Below are 10,000 nucleotides of genomic sequence, written 5' to 3'. Positions count from 1 at the left end.
TTATCTGAGCATTGCTACGTGATATTCTTGTGGAATCAGGTGGCAAAGCTTGACAAGAGACTATACTTCGCCTAACATTAGCTGCGGAGAGAAAGTGTTATTTTTCTGTGTATACAAAAGAAAAGTGGACGGAGGAACTATGTACCGTAAAAGTCCGTAAATAAGTACGTATTTACTTTCGAATTTAGTGATCACACCCGTACTAACTTTCGGGTGGGTACTGACTTTCGGGCACGAACTAACTTTCGGACCTGACTTGTGTGTAGTGGAGAAGTCATTTTCATGTCGATGTACATGCTACGTGCTGCATGTGCGCACCGTACCGGTACTTATTTCGGGCAGTATGTTTATCTGGCTTGACTTGACTTCAACAGAAAGAGCCAAAAGAATGAAGGGGGTATTTCTTTCGGGCAGGTACTTATTTACGGACTTTTACGGTAGTTCCTCGGTCCACTTAATTTTTTAGGAATAAATCCTTGGCTCACCATCCGAGTCCATTTCTGAGTATAATTATTATAAACCAAGCGATATTCTGTCAGGATCAGGTGACAAAGTTTGAAAAGAGCTTTGACAAGGGCTTACTCCAGCTCAAGCAAGCGGTGTGATCTCTGCCTCACCGAGAAGCTTTTCGCCGCCCGTGCAGATATAGCCAGATGCCTCAACAAGCGATCCGAGCTTGGTCGCTTGAGAACAAATATTACTTGTCAAATTTTGTCACCTGAACCTAGGTTTTAACTTCATCATAATAATTATTAATTTATTATTATGATAATAACACGTGAATGGTGTGTTTTGTGTCCTGTCAGGCATCTACTGGTCTCGCCGAGGAGAAGCAAAGAATGCTCGTTGACCTAACCAATTATCAACAAGGTCTGTCTGCGCTGCGTTCCGAGCACCAGAATCTTCTCTCTGTATACCAGCAGATTGGAGATTCAGAGAAAAGGTTAGCACCCACCTGCCACAGCCACAGCGACGTTGTATTCACCTGTGTCTTTGTAGTCACCTGTGTCTTTGTGTTCTCGGTCTATATCTTTGCACAATGTAGCAGATTCAGCAGAGGACGTTCAGGTTGGTTGTAACTCTGAGTTTCATGCCGCACATGAACACATAAACACATGCCGCACATGAACGTCCTCCGCTGTGTCTGCTATGTTCTAAGCTCTGTCCCAAGACATTGAGTACTCTCTGCAGCTCGGGGGGGGGGGGGGGGGGGGGATCAAAGGGTTTGTCCTTGCACAGTGTGTGTCCTCATTGCACAGTGTGTCCTCAGCATGTCCCGCATCCCTTGTAGTGCTGCTGATCACACGTTTTTGTACTCCGTCTTTCGAGTTTCGAGCATAACCCCAGCTTAGCATTCTCCGTTTTCGCGGACACACCGAATGGAGTTGGCACTGGCATTACCTTGTTGCGACACTTTTTGCCGATATGAATTCGTGAACGTTCCTTGAATCAAGCCCTCTCTTTCCTTTCTCTAGGAAAACTTGATACAATCATTTCACGTAGTAAAGCACTAACATGCGAATAGAGAGATCTGCCGTGACCTGTACTTGGTTTGCTAACATGGACACTTCGTAGAATCACTTTGCTTGGAAAAACATTCTGGTCTTCACTCATGGACACTTCGTAGAATCACTTTGCTTGGAAAAACATTCTTCTCTTCACCCATGTACACTATGCAGCATAAGGTCACATCCTAGAAGCCAACAGTATGTATGGCAACAGTATGTATGGCAACAGTATGTATGGCAACAGTATGTATGCCATGGCTTCAAAAGACAAAATAGATCTCCAAGGCGAGTGTGTGATTTTCCTAAATCATTTCTTTCTATTCTGTCTTCTTCTGTTATACTCCTGCCGGTGGCAGTCTGATGGCAAGACTTGGTGTTCTCAACGGACATGTTGCCGAGCAGCAGGCTAGAGCTAATCATTGGGCCACTGAACACAAGAAGCTGAACGAAGAATCCTTGAAGATGCGTCAGCGCCTTGACTCTCTCGTCCGCCAGAAGTATGACATCATAGCAGTAAAGGATGATAAGTGTCTGTCAGAAGTATGACATCATAGCAGTAAAGGATGATAAGTGTCTGTCAGAAGTATGACATCATAGCGGTAAAGGACAAAATGTGTACCGAAAGGCTAGCTTGCTTCTGTAAAATATTGGTTACTCCTAGTGTACGGCTTGTGAGGTTAATGTGGAATCAATGAATCGAATGAGATTTGGGTATTATCTATGCTCCCCCCCCCCCCCCCCCCCCCCAGTTGCTTTAGGAGCTACATGTACATCAACGATGGCCACTAACACCCAGCAAACCCTAGCGGCAGATTCGGCACCTGACGGTGTATCTATGCTATGGTGATATAACCAGGGTATCAATGCCATGGTGATATAACCAGGGTATCTATGTCATGGTGATATAACCAGGGTATCAATGCCATGGGGATATAACCAGGGTATCAATGCCATGGGGATATAACCAGGGTATCAATGCCATGGTGATATAACCAGGGTATCTATGCCATGGTGATATAACCAGGGTATCAATGCTATGGTGATATAACCAGGGTATCTATGCCATGGTGATATAACCAGGGTATCTATGCCATGGTGGTATAACCAGGGTATCTATGCCATGGTGATATAACCAGGGTATCAATGCTATGGTGATATAACCAGGGTATCTATGCCATGGTGATATAACCAGGGTATTTATGCCATGGTGGTATAACCAGGGTATCTATGCCATGGTGATATAACCAGGGCATCAATGTCATGGTGGTACAACCAGGGTATCCAGCACATGCACTCCTGTAGCTAGACTATTAGCCTGCATGGTTCTGGCCAGGCTAGTGAATGTTTCGGTCCACATTTGTTTTTAATACGATCTGTCACCAGCACTACACCCCAGTAGGGATGTCAGCGAACGCACTGCGCAGGCCTCTGCGCATGCATTGCGTCATCGATGTTTTGAACGTGATCGCGGCCGACAGAGAAAACATGGCCGCGGTCTGTTTGCACGGCTGGGAGTCGTAAAATTACTGTTCTTCTGTCCCCGCGACCATTCAAATCATACGCGATACTCGAGGACCCACGTACTCACCACGTTCTCCCCCGTCGATTTCTCTGAAAGTTTGCACATCGTGAAACACCAGTATGAGAGGTGTTCAGGCCAATTTTCAAGAGATTTCCCTGGTTGGATCGTTCCAAAATCGGACTTGCATTTCTCGCTCACGGCCATTTCTTGCGCGATGGAAGCGCCCTGCCCTGGTGAGTAACTAGCATCGCGCTTGGTAGAGAGTTGCTGCAATCAGCTCCCAGATGTCTTCCCTGCCATTGTCAGAAGTGATGGACCATGAATTTGTTTGAGAGCCTCTGGATGCTACTTTTCCTCAGCCTAGTTTTCAGCCATTAGGTGCATCTTCTTCACACGATTTATTTTGGAAAAAAATGAAAGTGTTCATGAGTTTTCTTGTCGGCCGCGCGTAGATGGGCCAGGCTGACCTGCGCAGATGGGCTGCGCAGTGCGTTCGCTGATATCCCTACACAAAGGTCGTTGACGCTGCAAATTTTATTCAAAAGAAATGGAATCTCCAAATGTTCGCCCTTGGGGCTTCATCAGGGACGAACTTTGTGTACTGGTGGTGACTGATCGTAATCTGAATTGGCCACATTCGTTTTGTGTGGTAATAGTGTTCCGTGTGTGTGCTGTCAATCTCATCTGTCTGCCTCTCCATGTACTACTAGTACCCATGTGTGTGCTGTCAATCTCTCTGCCTGTCCATGTACTAGTACACAATGTATATACCTTCTTCTACACCTGTATGCATGTGCATTTGTCCTGTGATTTCAGTACCATTATTACGGAAGAACGCGACGATTATCAGAGGAATTGGGTGAAAGCCAGTTCAAGTTTAGACGGCATGGCACATGATCTGAAGGTGAGAACATGACTCTACCTTTGAAGTCTTGCTCTCCAGTTGTCACTCAAAAGCTTGTCTCTTTAACACACGCACACACGCACTCCCCCCCCCCCCCCACACACACACACTCCCTCCCCCCCCCCCCCCCCCCCCACACACACTCTCTCTCTTGCCCCGAGTCACTATTATGTTTTGCTTGTGATGCTATGTGAGCTAGCTCAATATGTGCACACCATGCTATGGCAGCTTGCTCAATATATGCACACCAAATATACACGGTTCGTGTTTTCCGCAGCCGTGGGGACGTCACCACCCTCTGTGGATCAATTTGTGCTAGTTTGTCAAGCTGCTGAACGGTCTTAATGGTTTCCTTTTGTGTGGGACATTGTGCAGCTGTGTGTATGCTAGGACACGGTGCACCTGCATGCTATATACATGTTTGTGTTAGCTGGCTGTGTTAGCTGGCTGTGTTAGCTGGCTGTGTTAGCTGGCTGTGTTAGCTGGCTGTGTTAGCTGGCTGTGTTAGCTGGCTGTGTTAGCCGGCTGTGTTAGCCGACTATGTTAGCCGGCTGACTGTGTTAGCCGGCTGTGTTAGCCGGCTGTGTTAGCTGGCTGTGTTAGCTGGCTGTGTTAGCTGGCTGTGCTAGCTGGCTGTGTTAGCTGGCTGTGTTAGCTGGCTGTGTTAGCTGGCTGTGTTAGCTGGCTGTGTTAGCTGGCTGTGTTAGCTGGCTTGGCTCAACATTCCCTTTTCCAAGTCACTCTCAGTGTAATGTTATGAGTATAATTACGATGGGGAAATATGAGATAGTGGTAGCGACTTCTGCCATGATTTTATAGGAAAGGTGTTGGCAGTAGATAAAACAGTGGGGAGCTGACCCACTGTGGGGAGCGGACCCACTGTGGGGAGCGCACCCACTGTGGGGAGCTGACCCACTGTGGGGAGCGGACCCACTGTGGGGAGCTGACCCACTGTGGGGAGCGGACCCACTGTGGGGAGCTGACCCACTGTGGGGAGCGGACCCACTGTGGGGAGCGGACGAACTGTGGGGAGCGGACCCACTGTGGGGAACGGACCCACTGTGGAGAACGGACCCACTGTGGGGAGCGGAACTACTGTGGGGAGCGGACACTTTTGCCTATAAGCAGTGGTATGACCCAGGTATAGCCGACTGCTAGAGAGAGGAATAGGTGAAGACGCGTACATCTACACCTGTTGCATTTGTTTGCTTTGCTGATGGTCCGTCAGTGAGCAGGCTATTGGTTGATGTTTCTGTTCCTTTGACTGCCCCCTCCCCCTCTCCTCCCCCTTCCCCCCTCCTCCCCCTCCCCTCTCCTCCCCCTTCCCCCTGCTCATCTGGCCGTCTAAACGTCTTTCTATCTTTTTTTCGGCATCATGTGGTGTTACCACTAAGAAAGTTGTAGACATCATGCAGCTGCATTATGAAGAAAAGAGGGTTTGTCAACTGACAACCACTCTATTTAGTTGCTCTTCACAACCTGCACTCGTGCTGCATTTAAAAATTCATCTACTCTATGATGATGTTGATACTTATTGACGTTTCGGGCCAGTCACTGATCGTCAGAACAATTTACATGGGGAGAACCTGGCCTATTGTGGTACTATAAGTCAACAAATATTCGGCACATATTCATTTTCGGCTATTTCCAGCCTGATCATAGTTGGCCGAAAATTTGTTGCAGCCGAAATTTTGTTTTTCAAGGTTCAGTGTGACAGTGTATACAGGCAGCAGCAGTACAGGCTGAAAATTTGATGTGGCCAAAATGGGTTTTAGCCCTGGGAGGCCGAAATTTGAATGGGCTGGAAATTTTGTCGACTTACAGTATAATGTGGTATGTTGGTGATATTCTGCTGACAGCATATCAAGGAGGAACGGGATGCATTACAAGCCAATTTGCAGCGTCAGATCAGTGATCTGACTGCGGAGACTGCCGCCCTGGATGAAAACTCCAAGCATACCGGAACCAAGCTGAAATCGCTTATCGACCATCGGGATCTATTGCTGTCGGAGCTAGAAGCTTGCCGAGCACAGGTACGCTATCCTGTACGGCATCATGTGTTTCATGGCAGCGTGTACATGACATTGTTAACATGTAGATAAGTATGGTCTTGTGATTTGGATCGGTTAATATCGGTAGAGTAAAATCTGTCAAGGCGACCACTCGGATAAGGCGACCACCTGTCCTAAAAGACCACTGAGACCAGGACCAGGCGTTGCTATTTCCAGTCAAATGACCCTGGATAAGGAGACCACCTGGTAACAGAGACCACATTGTGGAGGTACCTAAATCTAGCTGGTCCAATAGAGTGCTCAATACCGAAAGCTGGTCCCATAGAGTGCTCAATACCGAATGGCAGATCTAGTTCCAACTAGAACTAGAATAAGAGCATGATAAAAGTGTTTTCAGTACAAGTTTCACACACTAGGCAGTCACCACTAAGTAATAATCATAAAAGTCGAATAATTGTTTTCTGATCATTACTTAGGGCGGGTTCGAATCGTCTTCATCAACTGTTCAAACAAATTTTATAAAGAGATAAGTTGAAGTGTCCCATTACTTTTATCATTTTAGAGTTTTACAGTGGAATTGTCATGGCGATGATGACGTCCGATCAGATCGACCATCTTCGCGTACTACGTGACGAGCTATTCCAAACTCTTCGAAACTAATCCAGCTTCCCATCGGATGAGTTTCGAGGAGTTTTGAAGAGTTTCGAGGAGCTTCGTTTTTCTGAAGAGACCAATAAGGCCACCTCTTCAGAAAAACGAAACTCCTTGAAAAGTCAAAGAGTGACAATTCGAACGCGCCCCTAGTGCGTGAAACTCGGAGTAAAAATGCTTTTTTTCATACTCTGTTTCTTGTATGGATGTGTACATGTGGATGTCTGCATTTGGGTGTCTGCGTGCGGATGTCTACATGTGAATGTCACACAAGTCATCAAGGCACATTGACTCTCTGCCAAGGTTCATGCGGAAATCACCTCCACAATGTTATCACTTACTCACTCTCCCTCTTCTTTCCATCGGTACCTCCCAAAGAGCGCAATCTTTGGCGCAGCTTATTACACCTAGCACTGGAATCCCTCGACCTTTCAACCCAGTATAGACTATTTATGTGGTGTATTCTACTGTGAGTGTCGTTATGAAGTCCTCTGATGAGTGCTTGTGCACGATACTCGGAGTAACAGCGAATTTCTTATCACTCAACACGACTGATCACACAGCATGGGGCTGTGTTCCCAAAAACAATGAAAACAAAATGACAAGAGAGTAAGCAGCAGCAGAAGTGGACGCAGAAAACAAAATGGACAAAAAATTGAATACGAACATGAACACAATACGCCACAAACGCAGACACCGAATTTCTCGGTTGTCCACTGCTTAGGTGGGTCGTTGCTCCATCTTTGATGGTGAGCATGGCGAGCACCCGTTTGGCAGCTGTGGGACCTGATCTAATTCTACCTGTGGGTGTATTCATGTGAATCATTATGTGGGTGTCTTCATGTGGGTAAATGCACATGTGAATCATTATGTGGGTGTCTTCATGTGGGTAAATGTACATGTGAATGTATACATGTGGGTGTATACATGTGAATGATTATGTGGGTGTCTTCATGTGGGTAAATGCACATGTGAATGATTATGTGAATGATTATGTGAATGTCTATCTGTGAATGTCTACATGTGAATGTCTACCTGTGGGTGTGTACAGGCCCAAGCGCACCGTGAAGATTATGAAGAGGAGAACAGATCGAAAGAGAGAATACGCCTCGAGAACGTTCGTATGAGCCGAGAAAAAGACACGTTGGCACACGATTGCGAGCATCTGCGCAAGCAGACTAATCAACTCCTGGTAAGGTTCTAATCCAACAGGTTTCGATTTACTCCAAACGATGGAGATTCAAGCTGAAAGCTCAAGTTTTGTGTGTGTGTATGTGGGAGTGAGGTGTGTGTGTGTGTGTGTGGGGGGGGGGGGGGTGTTTGTGTGTATGTGTGTATGTGTGTGTGTGTGTGGGGGGGGGGGGTGTTTGTGTGTATGTGTGTATGTATGTGTTTGTGTGTGTGTGGAGGGGGGGGGGAGGGGTGTTTGTATGTGTTGACGATCCCTTCCTGCCTCGGTGAAAGTCAATCGCAACAGTTAGAGAAGTCAGTGTGGAGCCGTTTCTTAGTGGGCATTTTGGTCTAATAGACTGTAATGTCAGCAAGATCATTGGGGAGTATTCTAGAGTGAACATGTCGTCGGAATGCCGACCAAGGCAACATGGAGACAGGTGTGGAAACGAATCAGCTCTGGACATTAACCAAGGTTCCATTTCTTGAGAAAACATGTGCAGAAAGGAATTGAATAATCGCCACAATGATGCTGTTGCCCAGAGTGCTACATGGAGTGGTATTGTTCTAGGATGATTGCATCTCTCTTGTGTGAGTTCAATTTGATTTTGATAACGTACTGTTTCTTTCTTTGCCTCAAAAGTACGCCTCCAACATATTTCTGCAAACATATTATGTTGTGAGGTGCGTCAAGTTCTTCTGTTTTGTTGATTGAGAGGAGATGAGATGCGGCGTTCCGTATTTGTCAAGTCACTTGAAACGACAGTCCTTGTCGTCTTGTACTAGGTATCTTCTCTAGGTGGCTGTTGACTTTGTAGAAGTGATATCACTGACTGAAATAAGCAATGTGATATTACTGACTGAAATAAGCAGTGTGATATTACTGACTGAAATAAGCAATGTGATTTCACTGACTGAAATAAGCAATGTGATTTCACTGACTGAAATAAGCAGTGTGATATTACTGACTGAAATAAGCAATGTGATTTTACTGACTGAAATAAGCAATGTGATATGTGATTTTACTGACTGAAATAAGCAATGACGTGATTTTGCTGTCTGAAATAAGCAATGTGATATTACTGACTAAAGTGTGCAGTATATTGAATTCACTGCAAACTGAGTTCTGGTGCCTGGTCTTGGGTCTTGGGTCTTGGGTCTTGGGTCTTGGGTCTTGGGTCTTGGGTCTTGGGTCTTGGTCATAGAGCACAGTGGATACTAGTAATCTGTTGTTGTGTTTTGTGACTGGTCACGATGCTGTCATGACTGGTCACGATGCTGTCATGACTGGTCACGATGCTGTCATGACTGGTCACGATGCTGTCATGACTGGTCACGATGCTGTCATGACTGGTCACGATGCTGTCATGACTGGTCACGATGCTGTCATGACTGGTCACGATGCTGTCATGACTGGTCACGATGCTGTCATGACTGTGTAACTGGTTACAAGCCCTTTGACTGCTCACAGGCCACTGACTGCTTACGGGTTCTTGGCTTCTCACAGAGCCCTGACTTCTTGCAGGGACCGTGTTGCATACAGGGTCCTGACTTGTTGCAGGGACCGTGATTGTCAACGTGACCCTGACTTTTGTTGCTGCAGGACGCTCTGTTGCTATTGGAAACATTGCTACTAGGATGCCACTCCTGTGGGACGGGGTTGCTACGGGAACTATTGCTATAGGATGCCGATACCATAGCATGGCGTTGCTACGGCATGTCGTTTCTGCGCGATACTGTTGGGGGCAGATGCTATTATTGTATGATGTTGTTGTTGTTGTTGTTGTTGTTGTTGTTGTTGTTGTTGTTGTTGTTGTTGTTGTTGTTGTTGTTGTTGTTGTTGTTGTTGTTGTTGTTGTTGTTGTTGTTGTTGTTGTTGTTGTTGTTGTTGTTGATGTTGTTGTGTGATGTTGTTGTTGTTGACGTGTACTGTATTTGTTGTGTGTGCCATATACCATAATGTATGTTGTAGGCTGAAGTTGAGGAGCTGAAGAATGAGCAGAGAATTGCACAAATGCGCCGTCGTGTCTTACATGAAGCACCGGGTGGCAGTGGTGGCAGTGCCAGTGCCAGTGGCAGCGGTGCCGGAAATCCCCAAACTATCGGCGGTGCAGCAGCAGCAACTTCCCACCGCCATGCCTCTGGGTTGCCCTACCAACAGCAACTGTCCAGTGATGACTATGTTCCTCCTCCAGCCCAGCATAGGCCACTGGCCACTGGGCGCGGTGCAGTA

General features: G+C 46.5%; 1 protein-coding gene across 1 annotated transcript in view; it reads left to right on the top strand.

Annotated features, from left to right (window-relative positions):
* LOC135823065 (polyamine-modulated factor 1-binding protein 1-like) overlaps window positions 1-10,000 on the top strand; it is a 19,013-nt gene that overhangs the window by 4,038 nt on the left and 4,975 nt on the right. Inside the window, exons 4-9 of the mRNA XM_065335895.1 lie at window positions 807-943; window positions 1,865-2,005; window positions 3,847-3,934; window positions 5,794-5,967; window positions 7,649-7,789; window positions 9,740-9,997. Coding sequence (XP_065191967.1) covers window positions 807-943; window positions 1,865-2,005; window positions 3,847-3,934; window positions 5,794-5,967; window positions 7,649-7,789; window positions 9,740-9,997 — 939 coding nt within the window. The remainder of the gene's footprint in view (window positions 1-806; window positions 944-1,864; window positions 2,006-3,846; window positions 3,935-5,793; window positions 5,968-7,648; window positions 7,790-9,739; window positions 9,998-10,000) is intronic.

This window comes from Sycon ciliatum, chromosome 8, assembly GCF_964019385.1.
Source record: "Sycon ciliatum chromosome 8, ocSycCili1.1, whole genome shotgun sequence".
Taxonomy (NCBI): Eukaryota; Metazoa; Porifera; class Calcarea; order Leucosolenida; family Sycettidae; genus Sycon; species Sycon ciliatum.
Note: the sequence above shows the minus strand (reverse complement) of the source record. Positions and strands in the feature narration are given on the sequence as shown.